The 25,694-nt window shown below is 45.4% G+C and overlaps 2 protein-coding genes across 2 annotated transcripts; both read right to left on the bottom strand.

The window, feature by feature from the left end:
• Positions 1-3,770: 3,770 nt before the first annotated feature.
• Positions 3,771-4,334, bottom strand: LOC118529739 (interferon alpha-1/2-like). Its single transcript, XM_036082688.2, has one exon. The coding sequence runs from the start codon at positions 4,332-4,334 to the stop codon at positions 3,771-3,773; it is 564 nt and encodes a 187-aa protein (XP_035938581.2).
• A 7,078-nt stretch (positions 4,335-11,412) lies between these two features.
• Positions 11,413-11,976, bottom strand: LOC118529708 (interferon alpha-1/2-like). The gene has a single exon (XM_036082650.2). The coding sequence runs from the start codon at positions 11,974-11,976 to the stop codon at positions 11,413-11,415; it is 564 nt and encodes a 187-aa protein (XP_035938543.1).
• Positions 11,977-25,694: the final 13,718 nt, after the last annotated feature.

Below are 25,694 nucleotides of genomic sequence, written 5' to 3'. Positions count from 1 at the left end.
GGATCTGCCTTCTGCTCAGGTCGCGATCCCAGGGTCCTGGGATGGAGCTCCCCGTTGGGCTCCCTGCTCGGCGGGGAATCTGCTTCTCCCTCTGCCTGCCACTCCCCCTGCTTGTGCGCTCTCTCTCTCTGTCAAATAAATAAATAAAATCTTTAAAAATAAAGAAAGAAAGAATAAAAAGGTGGACACAGTTTGTTATCTGAACATATTATCAAGGGGTCATAATATTATATGAACAAAATCATTTTATTTTTTAAACTACCTTAGATGTGCTACATAGTGTGGCCTAGATAAAGGCAAAGAAAGCATATTGAATACATTGACCCCCCCAGCATAGTAATCATAGTTAAATTGAATTCCTGGTCTGATAATTCCAAAATCTCTAGTACATCTGAGTCTAGTTCTGTCATAGGCTCAGTCTCTCAAACCGTGTTTTTCACCTTTTTATATGACGTGTCAGTTTTTGTGCACTGATGAACAGGATGTGCCAGGTAAAAGGAACTGCTGCAGATTGGCCTTTAGGGTGAGGTTTTGTGTTTCTCTTGCTAGCACTTGGGCTGAGCTTACTGTTTGTGGTAGCCACAGCTGTCCGAGACTAAATTCCTCAGGTGTCCCTGCAGGTGTCTTCCCTAGGGACTTCCTCAGTAATGTCTGACACTTACTGTCCTTTTCAGTGGTAATCCCACTACTAGATGGGAATGCTGTTGATGTGCTGGTAGGTCTGGGGGAAGAGAAGGCTCTATAAACCTAGGATTCTGTGTCAGGCTTTAAGTGAGCACAAGTGGTTGTGACCCTCACAGGTGGCCCTTGCTCAGCTTTCTACCACCCTGCTGGGGAAGATGGGAGACAGAGTGGCTTGCAGTCCGGATTTCCCTATCCCCAGGTGAATTGGGCTCTGGAAAAACAGATTCCCTGAGGGCAGCCTATGTTAAGGAGAGGAGGAGACTCAAGAGTATTTTTCCCCCTCCCTCTGCTGGAAAAGCCAGCAGATTTTCCTCTGATCTTCACAGAGAGAGCCTAGTGGGGATTCTGAAGGTAAAACTCACAACCCTGTGGGCTCCAGTAACTAGGGAGCCCTGGAGTTGGTAACTCTGCAGTGTAAGCACACAGAGCCTCAAGCAATGCTTCCATTACAGCTCGTGTTCCTCCCAATCCCTGCTCCTGGTAAGGTGTGATTGTCTGCAATGCTCCTTTTTCTCTGGTTACCAGCGCTGGGGCTGGCCCTGGGACCTCAGCTGTGAATGGATCTAAGAAGAGTTGTTGTTTTCAATTGTCTTGCATTTTGTGGTGGTTGTTGTTATTGTTGCTCTTGCTGTGAGGTCAGCAATAAAGTTTCCAAGTGGTTCAGTGTTGGACAGGAAACCAAGGATCCCGCAATACACGAACCCGTGAACAGCTTCAGTATAGCTCTCCCCCACGGAGGGATGCCCTTAGAGATACTCAGGTTCACAGACACATTTTAACCACAATTTTGAGTAATTTAACTCAATGCCTTCTATGACTGAAGCAAAAGAAGAGTCCTTGGAAAGACGGAACACATGGGCATGTGACTTAGTGTTGTAGGTCAAGAATATCATTTCCGGGTCCCTTACCTGCTTTCTTCTTTTTTTTTAATTTCCTTTTCCTTATTTCTTCATTTGTTTATGAAGAGATGGGCCTCCTCATTTGACTCAGACACCTACCCAGGCACAGTCACTATATTTCCTCTGTCTCAGACGGAGATGGCTTCTCTTCCAGGCCAGGGTAGGGCCCTCAATCTCAGAGGAGACCTCCCCCAGTCCTGTCGCAGGCACCACACAGGTGTCCGGGTTCCACCTGCACCTGGAGCCCTGTGGGGAGTTTGTCCAGCAGGGTCGGGTTCGGGCAGCACACGGCGCCCAGTGAGGAAGAGGGTGAAAGTCCACTGGAGCATCTCGTGGAGGACCAAGGGGGCCCAAGCCTCCTGGACCTGGAGGCCACCCACCATGTCCCAGAGAAGATGTCCCTCAGTCAGAAGGGACAGACCCTCCTCCTCTGTGTCAGAAGCAGCAAGTCCTCCTGTGAAGCCGCCTGGGGCATGGAGACAGGTCACACCAGAGCTGAGAGGCTGCCACAGGGAACCAGCCGGAGCCCCGCAGAGGGGCTGGGCACTGTACAACTGGGGGCTTCTGGTGGCCTGGGGGACCCGTGGGGGGCACCGTGGTCCCCAGTTCCTCTCCTGTTCTTTCTACTCATGACTCTTAATAGAAGAGGGTAGTTTTCATTTGCAGAATATTCCTGTACACTTTTTATGCCTTTTAATTTTTGTTTGCTTTTCTTTATATATGCTTTACATGGATTAGAAGAGGTTAGAACACATCACCCATTTCAATTATTTTTTCATTTTTTCATCAAAGTTTATTTGCCCGAAGAAGGTAAATCTCTCAAAACTATTTTCTATGTATACTCACTAACTTCTCTTCTGTTCCTACCCTTCCTCCTCCTTCAGTGTGGTTTCTACTGAGTAATTCAGTCAAACCAGCTCGCACCTGGGTCACACCCCCTCTACTTCTGGCCTTGGGGCACTTTCCATCCACCTTTTGCAATGATGCAATTCCTTGAAGGCTTTTTCAGCTTTGAAATAGACTCTTAACCAATATTCGCTATTACCCTACTGCCTTAGGGCCATTCCTCCTTTGTTTGCAGTGTGGCTCTTTTCTCCCTTAACCACTGGACTTTTGAGGCATCACTTTTAAGTCCTTTTCTCATTGTACACTCTCTTCCCTCGGGACCACTTCCGTTGCTGGGCTTTAAGTGAATGGAATGGCTTGTAAATGGCAGATTCAAGAATTATTTTCTTAAAGAATATTCACACTTGGATGTCTACCAGTCTAATGTGGAAGGTAACTAGTGCTTTTGATTCTATTCCCTGACATGTCTGCTTCCTATTCTACTTTCAGAATTCCCATATTCTTTTCTTCTCCTTCTACCCTTTAATATAACTGATATTAATCCCCTATGATTATTGCTTGGAGGTTGGTTTTTCTACAAAACTCAGAGATACAGACATGGGATTGGATTTGTTATGTCCGCCTTTTTCCTGATGACAACATACAAACTGGCTTCAAGGAAATCTATGGTCTTCCCTCTAATGTGAATCCCAAAATAATGAGTAAGTGAGCTGTACAACGCATTCTTTCATCAGGTTGTAAGCAGACTTCTTTCCTCTTTCCTTTTATTTTTTTTAAGATTTTATATTTTATTTGAGAGGGGGAGAGAGAGAGAGAGCACAAGCGAGAGCACAGGAGCAGAGGGAGGGAGAAGCAGACTCCCCACTGAGCCAGGAGCCTGATGCAGGGCTGATCCGAGGATGCTGGGATCATGACCTGAGCAGAAGGCAGCCACTTAACCAACTAAGCCACCCAGGTGCTCCTCCTCCTTCAATAAGAAACAAATACAAGAATTTTTCTATAGAAACATTTAATGAACAAAAACAATAAAAAATTTAATAAATGTAAAACGTATATTTGTATTGCCACAAAGTGAAGATACACCTACTATTATACAGAGAAAAATAATTTAATACTTATAAATAGTGAAATAAATAGTTAAATAGGTAGATGGGCATGGTCATCTGAAAGCGACAGGTGTTTATAGAGTTGTCTTGATGTTGCTTACTACTCCTGAGAATATGTGACAGTTGATTCCATTCATGTCATGATGACAGCAGAAATGAGAGTTTTTGACACAGCAGAACTCCGGAAAGTGTGATATTATTAGTCAGTGAAAATCATTTCCATTTGAACCGGGTCTCATTGCTTGCTGCTTAATCTTTCTTGCAAGATCATTGATGAAAACAAGGAGCTCGTGATTTCTGCTCTGACAATCTCCCAGGCACAAGGGCTGTATTGCTTCTCTTGCAGATAGAGGGAGATTCTTTGGAAGTAGTTCCTCAGGATGGAGTCCACCTTCATGAGGGGAGGCTCTCCCAGCCCCGCCTCCTGCATGAGACAGGCTTCTAGATCGGTCAGCTGCTGATAAACTCCTGAGCAGAACTCCTCTAGGAGGGTCTCGTTCCAAGCAGCAGATGAGGCCTCTGTGCAGAAGAGGTGGAAGATCTTCTGGTTCATCACATGGACGACAGAGAGGGCTTGAGCCTTCTGCAACTGCTTGCCATCCAGCACCTCCTGGGGGAAGGCAAAGTCACTTGTGTACTTGTCACAAGAGCTAGCAGACATTCTCCTCATTTGTCCCAGGAGCGTCAAGGCCCTCCAGGCGAACAGACCATGGTTCTGAGGCAGGTCACATCCCAGAGAGCAGAGGGAGTTGCAGCTGAGCACCACCAGGGCCACCAAGAAGGGAAAGGGCAGGGCCATTGGGGATCCTGCAGATGCTGCTGGCCTGGCTGGGGTGGGCAAGTCTGGGAACCGTGGCTCTAGGTTCTCTGAACATCTTCCCTTGTGTGTGTGGCTTAAGTAGGGGACATGGGAGTTTTCAATTTCTGAACGTTTCCCTTACTTTCTACTTCTCTTTATGCTTTCCTTTCTGCACTTTCTCCTTGGATTTAGAGCATTGGTTTCTCAGCCATTTCCTTTTCTTATTGTCCCCTTCCTTCAGACTCCTTCAGAGTCTTTTGAATATTTACGTAATTGAACCTGTCAAGAAAATTCAGTTGCGGGGATCTACAGTATGTAGAGAGTATGGGTACTTATTTACAGTGTATATGTATACATATATAGTTGTATTTATATCTCTGCTTTATAGACAAAAAAGAAAGTGTACATTTTACTCTGTTTATTCAATTCAGGGTTAAAAAAGAGTAAAAAAAATTTTTTTAGAGTTTTATTGGTTTATTTTAGAAAGAGAGACAGAGGGAGTGCTAGTGAGCCTGTGACGGGCAAAGATGAGAATCTTGAAGCAGACTCCCTGTGGAGTGGGAAGGTCAATGCAGGGCTTGATGCCTGGGTGGACCCCAGGACCCATGAGATCATGACCTGAGCTGAAAACAAGAGCCAGACGCTTAACCGCTTAACCGACTGAGCCACCCAGGTGACCCAAATGAATAAAAATTTTAAGCTGAAAGTAAAATTTTCAAGCTATTGCTCCTTCACTGGATGACTAAATTTGATTAGCAACTTCTAATTTTTTCTTATACAAATTGAAATATATAAAATACATATGCAAAATAACAATTTCTAGAAAGACATAATAATGGTATCAATGTACTTAAATATTTAGAATCATTCCAAATTGCTACCAGCCAATGACAAATTAAATTATTTATTGAACATTTGATATAGTGCGCTGTATTTACGTGGCCTCAATGAGAAAATAATATTTATTTATTTATTTTTTTTTTTTTAAAGATTTTTTTTATTTATTTATTTGAGAGAGAGAGAGAGAGTGAGAGAGAGCGCAAGAGGGGGTAGGGTTAGAGGGAGTAGCAGACTCCCCGCCGAGCAGGGAGCCCGATGTGGGACTCAATCCCGGGACTCCGGGATCATGACCTGAGCCGAAGGCAGTCGCTTAACCAACTGAGCCACCCAGGCGCCCTGAGAAAATAATTTTTAAATTCACTTGCTGCTTGATACTCATCAAGGTATTCTCAAAATATTTTTTCGATTTAGCACTAGATAGAATTACTGACGTGTTGAATAAGTTTTGCAGAATTAAATCATAAAGTATTATCTATTTGTATTTATTTCCAAAGCCTGCACCACAACAAGGCTCACATCAGCAATGTCCACCAGGTAGCCAACGGCAGCTCACAAGTAAGCAAAGATCACCACTCCAGGTAAGACACTGAGATCCAGGAAATGATGGAGAGAAAGTCCTCCAATCCCAGATCATTCCTGTTATTCCTAGTGGGGCACTATCTTGCAGACATTTCGTGTATCTTCCACAAATTCCATGTCTATGCTTCTTGTGTGATACCCAAGAAAACCCAATGACAGACAATAAATACTGAGGATAAGGTTTTGTGAGACCGCTCCAAGGCTGAGCTTTGGCATACCACACACCTTGGAATACTGAAGACTTGTTCCCAACCCTAAGAACTACTTGGTACATTGTTGGAAGCAACTGTAACACCTGTTCCCTCTGGTGCGGGGATGCTGGTGATGGGGGAGACTGTGCAGCTACAGAAACAGGGAGGATAGGAAAAAACTCAGGACCCTCTACTCAATTTGGCTGTGAACATAACTGCTCTTTTAAAAAAAAAAGTATATTTTTGTAAAAGTTCCTAAAAAGCCAGGGAAATCGGCTTATTCCACTCGCAGAGTCAGTTCACTCCAGGAAAGAGCCTTTTTTTGGCCCGGAGGAAACTCTCCCACCAGGGACAGACTTCTACATACAAGACAAGCCCAGTCTCCAGACTTGGTCACTGTCTAGCTCACCTTGCCCACTCGCTGGCAGCCCCCCCCCCAGAAAGATTGTGACGGGCCACGGAACAGCACCCTTCCACTCCTGTTTCCCCTTTGCTACAGCCACTGTTACATCACTGCAGCGGGGACATCCCCTCGGGTCCAGAGATAGTCACCAGGAGAAAGGAAGAGAGTTTCAAAAAACTTAGAAACTTCAAACATTTGCTCTTCCTTGGTGGCCTTGTAATAGGAAGTAAAATGGCCAGACAGAAACCACAAAGGAAAAGGAAGCAGCTGTATGAATGGGCAGGAGAGGCTCCTGAGGAGGGAGGGAGGAGGGCAGAGCTCACTGGGGGTTTCTACCCTGGGGGAAAGGGAAACACTGTGCTTTGGGAGTAAAAGGATGGGGTCTGGGGAAGCAGGGAGGAAGGGGAAATGTGCTCTAACAGAATGTCTAGAGTATGTGTACGTCAGTAGAGTGTATATGGATACATACGATATTATTGTGTCTATAATTACATTCCATTCATGGGCCACCTGTTCCCAGTTGGGTGTTTTAGAGGATCAGCAGTTTGCAGTCAGTTACAGAGAGAAGGCTAGGAGATACCTTTCGCTTAGAGACGTCTATGAAAAAAATAATAGTCACCGTCTGTTAAACTCTCACTAGTGGAAGATACTAGATACATTTAAATGTGCTACTTCGTTATTACGACAGCTCTAGGAATATTCCCACCCCACTTCACATTTGGGAAAACTGAGCTTCAGAGTTCTCAAGTGAGTTTCTCAGGATCAAACAACTAGATCGAAAGCAGAAGCTAGAAGCAGTGGGTAGTCCTATACTCCATGTGATAAATTACTACCAAAGGTTCACCTTGGGAAATTCTGAAACTTCTCTTCGTCCACACTCTCTGGAGATCATTCTTCCCTGGCTGTGTCCCACCTGCACTGGCTGCCCCATCTCTGTACCCTTTGCAGGCTCCCCTTCTCTTTCTCAGCCTTAAAATTTAAAGGTGCTCCGAAGCTTTAGGGGCATCTTCTCATTCCAAACTCAACTGAGACAGAAGGACTTTCAAATACCGTGCCTTGATTTCCAAAAATGCAACAAACACTTGAGATTTAATATTTCCAGGACGTGAATTGTTGGAGATTCCAGATTCACCTATGCATCTACCAGTGGGAAGTCAGCTTTCCCCTCTTCTTGACATCCCTCCTTCAAGTTCCCGGTGACAGAATCCCTTGTCCTCTACCTCTCATTGGACCATGAAACATAATTGGAATTCATTGAGCATGATGGCTGTTTTTATATCTCTTTCTGTTCCAAATGGAAAGATCTCAAAGAATAGGCTTTCAAACTCCTTTTTTCACCTCCGTATTCTTGGAACTACAACACCCTAACTTAGAAATATGCAGTTTTTTTGTTTTTGTTTTTGTTTTGTTTTGTTTTGTTTTAAGATTTTACTTCTTTATTTGACAGAGAGAGACAAGGAGAGAGGGAACACAAGCAGGGGAAGTGGGAGCGCGAGAGGCAGGCTTCCTGCCGAGCAGGGAGCCCCATGCGGGGCTCCATCCCAGGACCCTGGGGTCATGACTTGAGTCGAAGGCAGACGCTTAATGACTGAGCCACCCAGGCGCCCTAGAAATATGCAGTTTTGAAATATAACTGACGGCTGAAACTGAATGAGTAGGTTGAGTTCACCATGGATTCCTCACTATGGGTTGCACATTCAGGCTATCTCTTTTTTTAAGAATAAAGAAATCCAAATGTCTTCTACGGAAGAATTTCATAAAATAAAGAGGAAAATAATTTGATAAAAGTTAAAGGTGGAGAGGTGCCTGGGTGGCTCAGCCGGTTAAGGATCTGCCTTCTGCTCAGGTCGCGATCCCAGGGTCCTGGGATGGAGCTCCCCGTTGGGCTCCCTGCTCGGCGGGGAACCAGCTTCTCCCTCTGCCTGCCACTCCCCCTGCTTGTGCGCTCTCTCTCTCTGTCAAATAAATAAATAAAATCTTTAAAAATAAAGAAAGAAAGAATAAAAAGGTGGACACAGTTTGTTATCTGAACATATTATCAAGGGGTCATAATATTATATGAACAAAATCATTTTATTTTTTAAACTACCTTAGATGTGCTACATAGTGTGGCCTAGATAAAGGCAAAGAAAGCATATTGAATACATTGACCCCCCCAGCATAGTAATCATAGTTAAATTGAATTCCTGGTCTGATAATTCCAAAATCTCTAGTACATCTGAGTCTAGTTCTGTCATAGGCTCAGTCTCTCAAACCGTGTTTTTCACCTTTTTATATGACGTGTCAGTTTTTGTGCACAGATGAACAGGATGTGCCAGGTAAAAGGAACTGCTGCAGATTGGCCTTTAGGGTGAGGTTTTGTGTTTCTCTTGCTAGCACTTGGGCTGAGCTTACTGTTTGTGGTAGCCACAGCTGTCCGAGACTAAATTCCTCAGGTGTCCCTGCAGGTGTCTTCCCTAGGGACTTCCTCAGTAATGTCTGACACTTACTGTCCTTTTCAGTGGTAATCCCACTACTAGATGGGAATGCTGTTGATGTGCTGGTAGGTCTGGGGGAAGAGAAGGCTCTATAAACCTAGGATTCTGTGTCAGGCTTTAAGTGAGCACAAGTGGTTGTGACCCTCACAGGTGGCCCTTGCTCAGCTTTCTACCACCCTGCTGGGGAAGATGGGAGACAGAGTGGCTTGCAGTCCGGATTTCCCTATCCCCAGGTGAATTGGGCTCTGGAAAAACAGATTCCCTGAGGGCAGCCTATGTTAAGGAGAAGAGGAGACTCAAGAGTATTTTTCCCCCTCCCTCTGCTGGAAAAGCCAGCAGATCTTCCTCTGATCTTCACAGAGGGAGCCTAGTGGGGATTCTGAAGGTAAAACTCACAAACCTGTGGGCTCCAGTAACTAGGGAGCCCTGGAGTTGGTAACTCTGCAGTGTAAGCACACAGAGCCTCAAGCAATGCTTCCATTACAGCTCGTGTTCCTCCCAATCCCTGCTCCTGGTAAGGTGTGATTGTCTGCATGCTCCTTTTTCTCTGGTTACCAGCGCTGGGGCTGGCCCTGGGACCTCAGTTGTGAATGGATCTAAGAAGAGTTGTTGTTTTCAATTGTCTTGCATTTTGTGGTGGTTGTTGTTATTGTTGCTCTTGCTGTGAGGTCAGCAATAAAGTTTTCAAGTGGTTCAGTGTTGGACAGGAAACCAAGGATCCCGCAATACACGAACCCGTGAACAGCTTCAGTATAGCTCTCCCCCACGGAGGGATGCCCTTAGAGATACTCAGGTTCACAGACACATTTTAACCACAATTTTGAGTAATTTAACTCAATGCCTTCTATGACTGAAGCAAAAGAAGAGTCCTTGGAAAGACGGAACACATGGGCATGTGACTTAGTGTTGTAGGTCAAGAATATCATTTCCGGGTCCCTTACCTGCTTTCTTCTTTTTTTTTAATTTCCTTTTCCTTATTTCTTCATTTGTTTATGAAGAGATGGGCCTCCTCATTTGACTCAGACACCTACCCAGGCACAGTCACTATATTTCCTCTGTCTCAGACGGAGATGGCTTCTCTTCCAGGCCAGGGTAGGGCCCTCAATCTCAGAGGAGACCTCCCCCAGTCCTGTCGCAGGCACCACACAGGTGTCCGGGTTCCACCTGCACCTGGAGCCCTGTGGGGAGTTTGTCCAGCAGGGTCGGGTTTGGGCAGCACACGGCGCCCAGTGAGGAAGAGGGTGAAGGTCCACTGGAGCATCTCGTGGAGGACCAAGGGGGCCCAAGCCTCCTGGACCTGGAGGCCACCCACCATGTCCCAGAGAAGATGTCCCTCAGTCAGAAGGGACAGACCCTCCTCCTCTGTGTCAGAAGCAGCAAGTCCTCCTGTGAAGCCGCCTGGGGCATGGAGACAGGTCACACCAGAGCTGAGAGGCTGCCACAGGGAACCAGCCGGAGCCCCGCAGAGGGGCTGGGCACTGTATAACTGAGGGCTTCTGGTGGCCTGGGGGACCGGTGGGGGGCACCGTGGTCCCCAGTTCCTCTCCTGTTCTTTCTACTCATGACTCTTAAATAGAACAGGGTAGTTTTCATTTGCAGAATATTCCTGTACACTTTTTATGCCTTTTAATTTTTGTTTGCTCTTCTTTATATATGCTTTACATGGATTAGAAGAGGTTAGAACACATCACCCATATTCCCTGACATGTCTGCTTCTTTTTCTACTTTCAGAATTCCCATATTCTTTTCTTCTCCTTCTACCCTTTAATATAACTGATATTAATCCCCTATGATTATTGCTTGGAGGTTGGTTTTTCTACAAAACTCAGAGATACAGACATGGGATTGGATTTGTTATGTCCACCTTTTTCCTGATGACAACATACAAACTGGCTTCAAGGAAATCTATGGTCTTCCCTCTAATGTGAATCCCGAAATAATGAGTAAGTGAGCTGTACAATGCATTCTTTCATCAGGTTGTAAGCAGACTTCTTTCCTCTTTCCTTTTATTTTTATTTTTTTAAGATTTTATATTTTATTTGAGAGGGGGAGAGAGAGAGAGAGCACAAGCGAGAGCACAGGAGCAGAGGGAGGGAGAAGCAGACTCCCCACTGAGCCAGGAGCCTGATGCAGGGCTGATCCGAGGATGCTGGGATCATGACCTGAGCAGAAGGCAGCCACTTAACCAACTAAGCCACCCAGGTGCCCCTCCTCCTTCAATAAGAAACAAATACAAGAATTTTTCTATAGAAACATTTAATGAACAAAAACAATAAAAAATTTAATAAATGTAAAACGTATATTTGTATTGCCACAAAGTGAAGATACACCTACTATTATACAGAGAAAAATAATTTAATACTTATAAATAGTGAAATAAATAGTTAAATAGGTAGATGGGCATGGTCATCTGAAAGCGACAGGTGTTTATAGAGTTGTCTTGATGTTGCTTACTACTCCTGAGAATATGTGACAGTTGATTCCATTCATGTCATGATGACAGCAGAAATGAGAGTTTTTGACACAGCAGAACTCCGGAAAGTGTGATATTATTAGTCAGTGAAAATCATTTCCATTTGAACCGGGTCTCATTGCTTGCTGCTTAATCTTTCTTGCAAGATCATTGATGAAAACAAGGAGCTCGTGATTTCTGCTCTGACAATCTCCCAGGCACAAGGGCTGTATTGCTTCTCTTGCAGATAGAGGGAGATTCTTTGGAAGTAGTTCCTCAGGATGGAGTCCACCTTCATGAGGGGAGGCTCTCCCAGCCCCGCCTCCTGCATGAGACAGGCTTCTAGATCGGTCAGCTGCTGATAAATTCCCGAGCAGAACTCCTCTAGGAGGGTCTCGTTCCAAGCAGCAGATGAGGCCTCTGTGCAGAAGAGGTGGAAGATCTTCTGGTTCATCACATGGACGACAGAGAGGGCTTGAGCCTTCTGCAACTGCTTGCCATCAAGCACCTCCTGGGGGAAGGCAAAGTCACTTGTGTACTTGTTACAAGAGATAAGGGAGACTCTCCTCATTTGTCCCAGGAGCATCAAGGCCCTCCAGGCGAACAGGCCATGGTTCTGAGGCAGGTCACATCCCAGAGAGCAGAGGGAGTTGCAACTGAGCACCACCAGGGCCACCAAGAAGGGAAAGGGCAGGGCCATTGGGGATCCTGCAGATGCTGCTGGCCTGGCTGCGGTGGGCAAGTCTGGGAACCGTGGCTCTAGGTTCTCTGAACATCTTCCCTTGTGTGTGTGGCTTAAGTAGGGGACATGGGAGTTTTCAATTTCTGAACGTTTCCCTTATGTTCCACTTCTGTTTTTGCTTTCCTTTCTGCAATTTCTACTGGTTTAGAGCACTGTTTCCCAACTCTATGTACATATTTTTCATGATTGCCCTTGCCTCCAGAGTCTCCTTTGATGTTTTTTAATTGAACCTCCCAGAAAAGTTAATACCAGGGATACAATATGTATACAGTTATGTACTGTACTTACATCTGAGCTTTGTACATACAAAAGAAAGTGTAAAGTTTAGTCTTTTTATTCTAAACTCAGTGCAGGGTTAAGAATGACTAACAATTTTAAGTTTAAAGTAAAATTTTAAAGCTATTGGTGTTTAACTGTGTAACTTTATTGAGTGACCTATAATATATTTACTTATATAATTTGTAATTTATAAAGCCCATATGCAAATTGACAATTTCTACAAAGATATAATAATTATTTCAATGTATTTAAATATTTAAAACCATTCCAAGTTCCTAACAGGATTTTAAAAATTAAATTATTTAGTCGACATTTGTTTTTAGTGTACTGAATTTGAATGTTACCTCAGCTGAGAAAATAATTTTTAACTTCACCTGCTACTAATTACTTATCAAGGTATTTTCATTTTTCTGTTTAGCACTATATATAATTACTGATGTATTGAATACATTTTGTAGAATTAAATAATAAAATGTAATCAATTTGTATTTAATTCCAAAAGCCCACATCACATCAAGGCTCAGATAGAAAAAACATCCACAAGACAGCCGATGGCAGCTCACGAGTAAGCAAAGACCTCCTGTCCCAGTGTGACCTTGAGATCAAAGAGAGGATGGAGGGAAATCCTCCAATCAGAGCAATGTGTAGCCCTAGGTCTGTCACACTATCTTGCAGATTTTGTGTGTCTTCCACAAATTCCATGTCCATGCTTCTTGTGTGATACCCAAGAAAACCCAATGAGAGAAGACCAATCCTAAGGAAGAAGGTTTTGTTAGACTGCTCCAAGGTTGAGCTTTGGAGAGCCACAGACCATTGCAATATTGAAGACTTGTTCACAGCTCTAAGAACTACTTGTTATACCCTTGGAAGCATTGTAACAACTGTTCCATCTGGTGGGGAAATGTTGATTTTAGGGGACACTATGCAAATACAGAACCAGGGAATCTGTGAAGAGTCTTGATATCTTGTACTCAATTTTGCTGTGAAACTAACTGCTCTTTAGAAAATATCCCTCTTCCAGGGATACCTGGGTGGTCAGTGAGTGAAGCTTATAATTCTTGGTCTAGGCTCGGGTCATGATCTTCTGGGTCATGGGATCCAGCCCTGCCTGGAGTCCTAAGTGGGGCTCCACACTCAGCAGGGAGTCTGCTCGAAGATTCCCTCCCTCTGCCCCTCTCCTCTATACTGCATGCTTTCTCTATCTCTCTAAAATAACTAAATCTTGGGCACCTGGGTGGCTCATTCAGTTAAGCGTCTGCCTTTGGCTCAGGTCATGATCCCAGGGGCCTGGGATAGAGTCTCACATCCAGCTCCCTGCTCAGCGGGGAGTCTGCCTCTCCCTCTACCCCTCCTCCCTTGCTCTCTCTCAAATAAATAAACTCTTAAAAAAAAAAAAACCTGTTTAAAAAAAATAAAAAAACTAAATCTTTTTAAAAAAAAACTATGTTTTTCCCAAAAATATATAAAACCTAGGGAAAGTGGCTTATTACACTAACAGAGTCAGTTCTTTCCTGGTTAGAGCATTTTTGTTTGTTTTTCACCTCTGGAGAAAAAATCACCTCCCAAGGATAGCCATATGCAGAGAACTCAAGCCAGGTCTCCAGACTTGGTCACTGTCTTAGTCCATCTTGGGCAGGAGGTGGCACTCTTCCTTTGTAAATAATTTGACGGGCCACAGAATAAAATAATGCTACTTTCTATTTCCATTTTGCTACAGCCACTGTTACATCATTGTAACAGGGACATTCCCTCATATCCAAAAATAGTCACCAGGAGAAAAAGAAGAAAACTCTCTTCTAGGAGAGTTTTCAAAAAGCCTAGAACTTTCACACAACTCTTGGCTTCAGTTGGTGGCTTTGTACTTGGAAGTAAAACTGTCAGAAACCACAAGAGAATAAACTTATTTTATGATTTTGTTTATTTATTTGACAGAGAGAGAGAGAAAGAGAACACAAGCAGGGAGAGTGGCAGAAGGAGAAGCAGGCTCCCCACTGAGCAGGAGCCTTACCCCAGGCTTAATCCCAGGACCCTGGGATCACGACCTGAGCCAAAGGCAGATGCTTAACCGACTGAGCCACCCAGGTGCCCCAAGAGCATCAGTTTTAAGTTCTTTTCTATTCTATACTTTCTTCCCTTGTGACCACTTCCATTCCTAGCCTTTAATTTGATAGAATTACTTGTAAATGGCAGACTTAAATATCCATTTTCTAAAGAATATTTGCACTTGGATGTGTACCAGTCAACTGGGGGAGATATATCTACTGATTTCATTTTTTTAGGTTTTTGTTTGTTTGTTTTAAAGATTTTATTTATTTACTTGACATAGAGAGACACAGCAAGAGAGGGAACACAAGCAGGGGGAGTGGGAGAGGGAGAAGCAGGCTTCCCGTGGAGCAGGGAGCCCGATGTGGGGCTCGATCCCAGGACCCTGGGATCATGACCTGAGCTGAAGGCCGACGCTTAACGACTGAGCCACCCGAACGCCCCTGATTTTGTTTTTATTTCTGACATGTTTGCTTCCAGAGTCCGCTGAGAGATTCCATTTTTCCCCTTTGTCCTTATCCCATTTAAAATAACTAATATTAATTAAATGAGATTATTGCTTGGAAGTGGTTTTTCTACAAAACTCACCGATACTAAGGATTGGATTTGTTATGTCCCCCTATATCCTGACAACAACATGTACACTGGCTTGAAGAAAGTCTATTTTTTACTTAAAATATGAACAATATAATAATGAGTTGTACAATCCATTTTTCATCCAATGATAATCAGACTTGATTCCTCTTTCACTAAGAAACAGATACAAGAAGTTTTCTATAGAAAAATTTAATTAACAAAAAATAAAAAATGGTATAGATATAAAGCATATATTTTTCCCTGTTACTCACAAAGAGTTTTAGAGGGCTCAGCAAACAATGTCACTGATTAGAGAGAGTCCTGAGTATCACTTTCTCCTTTACTTGAGGGTTGTGAAAGGAGGAAAAGGCGCCTCTCCATTTCCACTCTGACAACCTCCCAGGCACGGGGGCTGTATTTCTTTTCCTTCAGATAGAGACGGATGCTTTGGAAATCCTTCCGGACAACAATTCCCAAACACAGACAGGCAGGATTGTCTTCTTTCCTGGGTTTCAGGTGTTCCAGGCTGCGATCAGGGATAGAGAGGAGGTTATCAAGGGCATCGTAGCTCCAAGCAGCCTGGCCGTGGTCTGTGCTGAAGAGGCTGAAGATCTGCCGGAGCATCTGGCGGTGGAAACAGGTGCTTTGTGTCTTCTGGATTTGGGTGATAGTCCGTCTGAAGTAGGTTCTGCCCTTCAGGCACGTGTGAGAGGGGACACTTTTCAGCTGTCTCACAGTACGAGGATGTCTGTGCACTCTGCGCTATGGATCCAAGGCAGGTGTCCAGCAAGGGAGCAGGCAGGGATGCCGCAGAGCGGGGCTCCTGCCACTAGCCAGGAGAGGTGGGCCAGGAGGAGTTCGGCGATTGTCCAGGCGGCCGCGAGGGGGCGCGCGGGGTCCTTTCCCGCCGCTGTTCGTGGCCCAAGGCTGACGTGGGTGCCGCAGGCGCCCTGCACTGCGGCTGTCCTAGTCCGCGCAAACCCGGCCTTTCCCGCCGCCCTTTCCGCTGCGTATGCCGCTCTGTGGCTCTTTAGGCGGGGACATTTTCGGCCAGGAGGGTATCCTGCACCTTGCATTTTCTGGGCTTGGCCCTGAGTTCTGGGCTCCGCTTTCGCGCAGAAACTACAGCCAGACCACTGTCACCAAAAACCGGTTTCCTGAAGGGACTTGAGACTCGGAGCGGGAGCGCGTTCCGTGGCGTTTACAGCTTCGGGGTCGTGTGTGCACCCGATGCCGCGGCCGCGACTGGCTCAGAGAGGGGGTGGGGGCGTGAGGGGGCAGGGGACACGGTGGGACAATGGGAGGATGGAGGGATGGGGCGATGGGGCGATGGAACGATGGGGTTTAGGGAGGACAGTGTGATCGGACGATGAGACTTTTAGGCGATGGGGGCCACAGGATGACGCGTGAGGAGCCGATGGGCCGATGGGACAATGTGGCGATGGGGGACGGGATGAGGGGACGATGGGGCAATGGTAAGATGGGGTGATGGGGTGATGGGACTTTGAAAAGTAGGATGACAGGATGATGCAACGTTAGGGCGACGGGAAGAGGGCACACGGGGTGATGGGACGGCAAGGGGGCGGTTGACAATGGGGCTTTGGGACGATGGGGCCTTGAGGTGACTGGGTGACAGTATGATGGGACGATGGGGTGATGGCGGGATTGGATGACAGGATGATGGGACGATGGGGCCATTAGGCGATGTGATGATGGGGCAAAGGGGTGATGATGGAATTATGGGGCGACAGGACGAGAGCACAGGACGCTTTGGGATGTTGGGCCCATGCAAGGAAGCAGTGTCGGGGGGCGGATGACGGGACGATAGGACAATGGGGCGACTGGGGGACGGGAAGATAGGACGATAGGATGATGGGGTGATGAGATGATACCAGGATGGGAGTATGGGGCGATGGCAGTTAGGGATGACAGGATGATGGCACGATAGAGCGATGGGGCAACAGAGTGACGGAGTGATGGGAGGATGGGACAATAGGGCAATGGGGTGATGGAGTGACTGCCCTAAGGCACAGAGGTGATGGACCAATGGGACAATGGGAGATGGAGCGATGGGGCAATGAGGCGACAGGACGATAGGAGATGGGGCGACGAGACGATGGGATCATGGGATGGGAGATAGGAATATGGGAGGATGGTGCAAAGGGATAGAAGGGGAGATTGGACAATGGCATGATTGGGCAACAGGAAAACAGGACAATGGGAAGAAGGGAAAAGGGGCCTTGAGGCTAAGGGACTTTGCGGCAATGGGAAAATGGGGCAATGGGACAATGGGACGATGGCCATGGTGGGATGGGTGGGGGATGGAGGAGGAGACATTGGACGATGAGGGGCTGAGAGGATGGGGCATTACCACCATGGGAGGATGGAGCAATCTGGCAATGGGATGATGGGACAATGTGACGATGGGGCGATGGGGCTATGGGAAGATGGGATTGGGGTGATGGGACTAAGGAACAATGGGGCAAAGGGACAGAGGGGCAACGGATGATGGGAAGATGGCACAAATGGGTGACAAATGTCGGGACAATGGGACGGTGGAACAATGGGAAGATGGGATGATGGGGAGATGGAATGATTGGACCTCTGGGTGATGGGGGAACGGGATGACGGGGCAATGGGGCAATGGGACGATGGGTCAATGGGAGGATAGGACACACCTGGACCACAGCAGGGACGCATTCCACAGAGCCAGTTGCATGCTGCCGTCCGCTGCATCATCTCTGGAACGAAGTCATGTGCCCACAATATGCTCTCCTGACTTGTAGACTGATTTGCTGGTGGGACAGCAGGGCAGCCAAAGGAACAAGATTGTAGCCTGCAAAGGAGGAATATCAACACTCGTACAGCATGGTAGTCCACTTGATCAGCATGAAATGTTTCACAGTACATATTAAATTAAAACGTTAAACAAAATAGTAAAATATTTTCCTATTAAAAATATTCCAACTCACAATATTTTAGGCACCTTTTTCAGTGGGATTGAAACATGTTTTATTTACATCAAAACAACGATGGAATAACTTTACTTTCCTACATTTGATGAAAGCTGTCAATGGTGCATTCCAGATTTCTCCTTTACTTGTTTGCAGCAGAGAGGACTGCAAGTTGGACAATTTCTTGCCACTCCATGACAATGCGAAATATAATTTGTATTTAACTTCTGGTTACTGAGCCATCTTTCAAATTCAAAATATTCAAATTAAAAATTCATACAAATACATACTAATTATAATAAGGTAAGGATATACTTACAAGTCTTTCACAACAGCTAAAAATAATTGGAAATTTAAATTATTTCCTTAACATGTCTACTTAGATCTTAACTTTCCATTTTGCTTCATCTCAGAAAATAATTTTTAACTTCACTAGCTGCTAGATATTCACCCAGATATTGTCAACATTTTTTTTCTTTTCAGCAGTTGACATAATTATAATGGGCTGAGTCACTTTATCTGTGAAAATAATAAAATAGAAACCATTTGCATTTAACTCCCAAAGCCCAGGTTACACATAAGCAACATCCACAGACAACCAATGGCAGGTCATTGAGGCAATGAGGGGATGGGACAATAAGCCATGGGAAGGTAGGAAGCTGGCATGATCTGGCGATGTGATGAAGAGACAATGGGATGATCAGACACAGGCGCGATGAGGCTATGGGAAGATGTGATGATGCGGAGGTGGGGGCACGGGGTGACAGGTAATGGGATGATGGGGCAAAAGGATGACAGGAGGATGGGCCATTGGGGTGACAGGGCAACAGGGCCTGGGTGACAGGGAGACTTGACAACGGGGTGATTGGAAGACGGCTCCATGGGGCAAAGGGACGACGGGATGATGGGGATTTGGGACAATGGAGTGATGTGGGGACCGGCTGATGGACGATGGGACGATGGGGCTATGACATGATGGGGTGATGGGACGATGGGGCAATGAGGCGACACCATAACGGGAGGATGGGGCAACAGGGAGAAGGCACAGGGGATGATAGGGTGATGGGAGAATGAGAGAAGAGATGAGGGGATGATGGACGACGGGACGATGGGGTGACAAGAGGACGGGACCACAGGACTCGCCTGAACCGCAGTGAGGACGCGGTGGACAGAGCCAGTCACCAGCCAGCCTCATCTGTGTCATTGCTAGAAGGAAGTCCTGCATCCACACAGCACTCCCCTGACTTCTAGGCCGATTTTCGGGCAGGACAGTGGGGCAGCCAGCAGAACAGGATTGCACCCTGCAAAGGCGGAACCTGGAAACTCTCTCAGCGTCCCAGTCAACCGTCATTCACATGTCATATTTGACAGCAGATGTCAACTGAAAATGTAAAACATAAAACATCAAAACTTCTCATATTAAACATATTCAAGCTCATAATATTGTAGTCAACTTTTGAAACAGGACTGAAGTTATATTTTATTCATATCAAAACAACAATCGAGGGACAGCTGAGTGGCTCTGTCGGTTAAGTGTCTACCTTCAGCTCAGGTCAAGATCCCAGGGTCCTAGGATCGAGTCCGCGTTGGGCTCCCTGCTCCGCGGGAGCCTGCTTCTCCCTCTGCCTCTGCCGCTCCCCCTGCTTGTGCTCTCTCTCTCTCTCTCTCACACACACACACACAAATAAATAAATGAAGTCTTAAAACAACAACAACAGCAATTGAATGTACCTTGACTTTTCTACAATTGATGGAAACAAACTCAATGATCTATTGAAGATTACTTCTTTCCTTCTTTTCAGTTGAAAGACCTGTATGTTCGCCAATCTCTTGGGTCTCTGTGGCAATGTTAAATAATTTTTATTTAACTTTTGGTTAAATAGTTCTGAACTATTTGGGAGGTTGAGTCTGTGTGTGCAGAGAGGAGTGTGGCACCTAGCAGAGAATTTTGAGCAACACCAAAATTCCCCCAACACAGAGGGAGTATCACCAAAAGAAAGAGAGGAGGAGGAGCAGAAAAGCAGAAGATAGTGGGACATGGAAGCCCAGACGGAGGTCAGACTTGAACAAGAACAATGTGCTCCGAAGGGTCAGATGTTTGTGAAATGTCAGCCACGGAGACTTGACAGGAATCTCTGACCTCAGTGAGGTGTAGTTTCTTGGAAACCTTGGCTGAGCAGTTTCAGGAGAACAGGGAGGCTGAAGCCACGTTCCAGTGAGTGCAGGAAGACCTGAATGTGAAGTAGGAACAGACATGACAGAGAACTTCAAAAAGTTTGGCTATGAACAGAATGACAGAAGCAAGATAAAGCCTTAAAAAAAATTTAAAAAATAAAAATATTGAAATGGATCATCTTCTGAATATTTAAAAAATACAACTGTCTGGCATGGGGAAAACAGAATCTTCCCAGTCATGTCAATAAGGACTTTTGCATAACTGGGGGCTAGGAGTTCATATTCATCCCATGAATTAGTAAAATCAGACAGCAAATTAGGAGATTTTTTTTCTTTGATTCCTATCACAGTCACATATTGAGTAAGTCTTTATATGCATAAACATTTATCATAATTGTAAACATAGAGAAATATATTGTACTAAAAAATAGATCTTTAGATCAGCACATGACAAAGTGTAAAATTAAAAAACATTTAAACTTTTTTTCCTTATGATTTTATTTATTTATTTGACAGCGAGAGAGAGGGAACACAAGCGGGGGAGTGGGAGAGGGAGAAGCAGGCTTCCTGCGGAGCAGGGAGCCCGATGCGGGGCTCGATGCGGGGCTCGATGCGGGGCTCGATCCCAGGACCCTGAGATCATGAACTGAGCCAAAGGCAGACACTTAACGACCGAGCCACCCAGGCGCCCCAGAAAACATTTAAACTTTTAGTGAGTCTGGATTCCCCAGTAAATCCTTTCTTTCCTTATCAGCTCCCATCTGATCTGATACACCCACTTTGGCATGAAAGCATATGTGGATTTACTAAGAAAACATGCAAAATAGCCTATTGCTTTGAGAATATTTCTTCCATGAACAGATTACATTGAAAAGAAATCATATCCTCCTCTGCCCTTTCAAGGATAGTAGGAAAATAAATAAAATAATTTTGGCCCTGGAATCAAGTAAGTTTTTCTTCTTCATTAACAAGCTGACAGGAAAACTCAGGAATTAAGGAAAAGGTTTGTGACACTGGAGATACTGAAAGTCATTGGTGGTCACTGGTACATGAAACCCAGCAAGTGGCCAATTTCACTGCCCTCCTTCTTACTGGTTAGTGAATAAAGGAATGGTTGGTTGATGCAAATATTTAGAGCAGGCCGTGGTTAGGGAACAATTGGTGTGGCCTCCAACATTTTTTTCAAAACCTGAAGAATAAAAATTATTTTAAAATTGTATTTGGGATGATCTGCTGGGGCTGGGGGGCGGGGGGGGGGGGAGCCAAACACCAGCATCCTCTTTCTGGCAGCCTCCTCCTACTTCTTGCTGTTTCCTTTCTCATTTATCCTATTCTCATTATTACTCAAGCCTTGTAGATGGGGCCATCATTCCCCTTCTTTCTTGGATTCAGCATCTATGTTTTTCCCTGTGTGCACAGATATCAGGTCTTTTTTAAAGGAGAGTTAAATAGTTATACATGACTGCTTATCTCTGTCATGTATGATTTGAACTGGAAATAGGTAGGCACAATCTCAACTAGTATGTTGGAAGTGCTAAGTGAATGATGCCCCCAGTCTTAGTGCAGGCTGCTTAACAAACTGCCAAACACTGTGTCTTATAAACAACAAAAGTGTATTTGTCAGGATCCTGGAGGCTGGAAGGCTAAGATCAGGGTGTCAGCATGGTTCAGTTCTGGTGAGAGGCCTCTTCGGGCTTGCAAATGGCCAGCTTCTCTTTGTCTCCTCACCTGGTAGAGAGCAGACAGAGGCGGCAAACTCTCCTGTGACTCTCATAAAGGCATTGATCCCATTCACAAGACCGCCTCCCTATACTATCCTCACCTAATCCCAATTATCTCCCAAATACTCCACCTCCTCATACCATTACACTGAGGAGCAGTGTTTCAACATGAATTTTGGGTACACACATTCAGTCCAGAACACCCTGATAAGAAAATCCCCAAATATTGTGGGTATGACAAAGTTTTATTAGAATAGTTTTTAGTTTCCACATTTGCTTGGGATGAAGAACACATTTTTTGATGCTTGCTTCATTTTTTTATGGCACATTAATCCTAATTGTTGACTCGGTAAATGTTACAGTGCTACGCTCTGATGATGATCCTGAAGGAGCTACCAAATTCCATAGACTTTCTCAAAGTCTTTATCAAAAATGATGCCGATGCTCCTGCTGCTGATGATGATAACAACTGCAAATACTTTGCCCTTGTAAGGGACCCATTCAATCCTTTCAACGTAGTTGTTAATACTGTTATGTCCAAACAGCACCTCCTAAGAGTTTAGATAAAACAAAACAACCTAATAAGTCAATGGCCAATCCAGGTTTAAAAATCTGCTATCTCAGATTCCAAACTCCACCTCCTCATCCACAACATTCGACATCTGTGCAAACTGCATGTAGTGAACTACACTTATTTTCTGGAAAGCCTAGACTTCTTACACGTCAGCGTTCCTTTATTGTCTCCTACCTCACTGATTACAAATTCTCTGTGTTGTCATTGTCTTCCACCTCTGAATATGTTCATGCATAGACCAAATGACAACGTAATTTGATTATTTTGCATAAGCCAAATGAAATGATCAATTGGCAATTATTTCTGAGAGCCTATAATGTGACCAACAAAAGTAATAGTTTTATTAATAATTTTAAAATAACCATATTTAATATATCCCAGATGGCTCATTGAGATTGCTTTGTTATTTCTCACCATAAATTTTTGAGAATCTGGGACACAAGACCCATGAGAGTTCCAGCCCCTGCACCAGAGAGGGACTGAATTAGAAACATTTCAGTGACTCCTGTATAGAAAACACTGAGCTAGTGGTTCTTATGGAGTAAAAAGAACTATTACTCATGCTACAAATTTAGGTGAATATGGGAAATGATTGGAAAAATAGAAGATAACATATACTAAGAGGTAGAGTGTGAGAAATGGAGCAGAGCATCACCACTGCCATCAACAGAGCAACTGGGGAGTCAGAAATCCAGGCTTCCCCTGGACCACAGTGAAACCCAGCACGCAAGGCTCCGTCGCTGCACCCCCAATGGCCAGCAGGCGGCGCCCGAACTCACCGAAATGGCCCACCCGGCCCCGCCCACCAGCGGGACTCCTCCAGGTCCGCGAGGGCGGCGTCCCTGGGAGAACCGCAGCTTCGCGCGCCGCAGGAGCCCAGCCCCGGCCCAGGCGCCGGGGACTCCGGGATCAGATGAAGTCGCAAGGACAGTGAGTAAACTCTCCGTCGTCGGGCGTGACCGCCGAGGGATCCTGTGCGGCGCCTTGCACGGAGCTGTTCCTGTTCTGGGTCGGCCCCTGCGTGGATCCTGTCCTTCGCTGCGCAGTATTTTAGCCAGAGCGATGTACAAAGGGCGCGTCTTCTCGGGATGCACGGCCTGAACTGAGAGCGTGCTGCGTGGGGTATGTTTGCAGATCTGGGGAGATTGTTTGGGGGAGAAAGACATGAATTCAGGGAAAGGGAAAATGTGTGCCTATAATACAAATGATTTCATTCAATTTTAAAGGTTCATTTCTGCTACAATATTAAGGTGGTCAAAATTTTTTAATTTTAAGTAGTTTTCATCAGAAACTTTGCAGACCAGAAGGGAGTGGCACATTATATTCAAACTGCTGAAAGAAAAAAGCTTCCAAGTAGGAATACTCTAGCTGCAAAACCATCGTTCAGAAGTGAAGGAGAAAGAGTTTTTGCATAATAGAATTATGAGGTGAGCAGGGCTCAATTGTGGCATAATCATCTGGCTTTTATGCCTTTGGATACACCTGTCACAGTAACAACTATCATAGCTATGTTGGGTATGTCCCTGATGCTTTATGCAATTACTCAATTTTGATAACGTTATGAGTTGTTGTATTCTCACGATTCAGGGAATAGATCATGGGATGGTATATTGAATGGAATATGGTATTCTCATTATTCTTGTTTTGAAGCTGAGAAAACTAAACTATAGGACAATGAAAACAATTGCCCCAATCATGCACTAAATTGAGGGAAAGATTCAGAAATGCCTCGTTAACAAATGCATAGGTCACCTGAGAAGACCAGAGTAATCCACCAGAAAAAAATGGAATAGGACAGAAGTTGTCAAACACTTACTGACACAACTTTCTTTTTTTTTTAAGAGAGATAGAGAATGGGGGAGCAGGAGGTGGGGCAGAGGGAGAGGGAGAGAATCTTAAGTAAGCTCTGCCCTCAACCGGAGCCCTACTCGGGGCTTGATCTCACCACCGTGAGATCGTGACCTGAGTCGAAATCAAGAGTTGGTGGCTTAACCCACTGAGGCACCCTGGCACAACTATTTTAGGCTTATTACATTTGCCACTTTTATTAACCACCCTGAGGACCTACAATATCCCTAACGTGCAGAAGACTGGGTGGGAGAAGAGATGTAGAAGTGCTTCTGCTCTGGGGCGTCAGCGAATCACAAACATTTAAGTGACTCTCGATTATAAGGACCTGTGTAGGGGAAGGGGAGATAAGAGTAAAGGGCAAGGAAGTACAGGACCATAGGAAATTATTAGGATAATGAAAGTAGAAATATATTAAATGAAATGTATAAACCCTTGGTAGGAGTTTGGGGGTCAGTTTTTTTTTAAGATTTTTTTTTATTTATTTGACAGAGAGAGAGAGAGCATGAGCAGGGGGGAGAGGCAGAGGGAGAGGGAGAAGCAGACTCCCCACTGAGCAGGGAGCCCGATGCGGGACTCGATCCCAGGACCCTGGGATCATGACCTGCCAGGATGAGCTACATTGACCCCACCCTCTTCTCTCCTCGGGTGGAAATGGCAACAGGTGTCTCCAGTGGCTCTTCTCTGTATTTCATGGGGACTCCTCCTTTTTGGTGACTCCACTTTTTTGTGGCTCTTCTTTTCAGCAGTCACTCCACTCAGCCCTTTAGTGGCATTGACCCTGACCACATGGAGGTAGAGGACTATGGAGAGTCCTTTAGCATGTTTGGCCACGTTGGCTTCACTGGGCTGAACAGTGGTCCCAGGTGAACCCAGGAGAACGGCACCCTTGTCACAACGTGCAGAACGCACCTGTGGCGCGTGCCCTGTGTGTGCCCATGCCTCTACCAAGTATATGACAATCACAGAGGACCCCTCAGGCCTGATAGGCCAGCTGTTCGTGCTGAGTACAAGATCCTTCGTGATGTCATAAAGAATGGTTGCCAGGGCGCCTGGGTGGCTCCGTCGGGTGGCTCTGCCTTCAGCTCAGATCATGATCCCAGGGTCCTGGGATCGAGCCCCGCATCATCCGGCTCCCTGCTCTGTCTCTCTCCCTCTTGCTCTCGCAAAAATAAATAAATAAAATCTTTAAAAAAAAGGAATGGCTGTAAAAAAGGCACTTAACCAAAAAGGAGTTTGGCAGGCATTGTTTTTGTGCTCAAAGACACACACGAACACACGTACACACACTCTTGCCAAGATGGCACCAGGCCCACATCGCCTCTCCGTGTTCTAGTTGGTCACCAGCAGGTGGAGCCCGAGTCAGGTAGTGGGGAGAAGAGCAGGGGTGGAAGTGGCCTGATTAGTGGTGATGGGGACATTCTTGGTCCTTCCCGCCCAGGGGTCCTTCGAGCCCTCTGCATTTGTTTCTCTCCTTTTCACTCACTCGACGCCTGACCCTTCCTC

Source organism: Halichoerus grypus, chromosome 14, assembly GCF_964656455.1.
Source record: "Halichoerus grypus chromosome 14, mHalGry1.hap1.1, whole genome shotgun sequence".
Classification (NCBI taxonomy): domain Eukaryota; kingdom Metazoa; phylum Chordata; class Mammalia; order Carnivora; family Phocidae; genus Halichoerus; species Halichoerus grypus.
Note: the sequence above shows the minus strand (reverse complement) of the source record. Positions and strands in the feature narration are given on the sequence as shown.

Bases quoted from the DNA above. Each gene is read 5' to 3' on its own strand.
- LOC118529739 (XM_036082688.2), bottom strand. From the start codon at position 4,334: ATGGCCCTGCCCTTTCCCTTCTTGGTGGCCCTGGTGGTGCTCAGCTGC.
- LOC118529708 (XM_036082650.2), bottom strand. From the start codon at position 11,976: ATGGCCCTGCCCTTTCCCTTCTTGGTGGCCCTGGTGGTGCTCAGTTGC.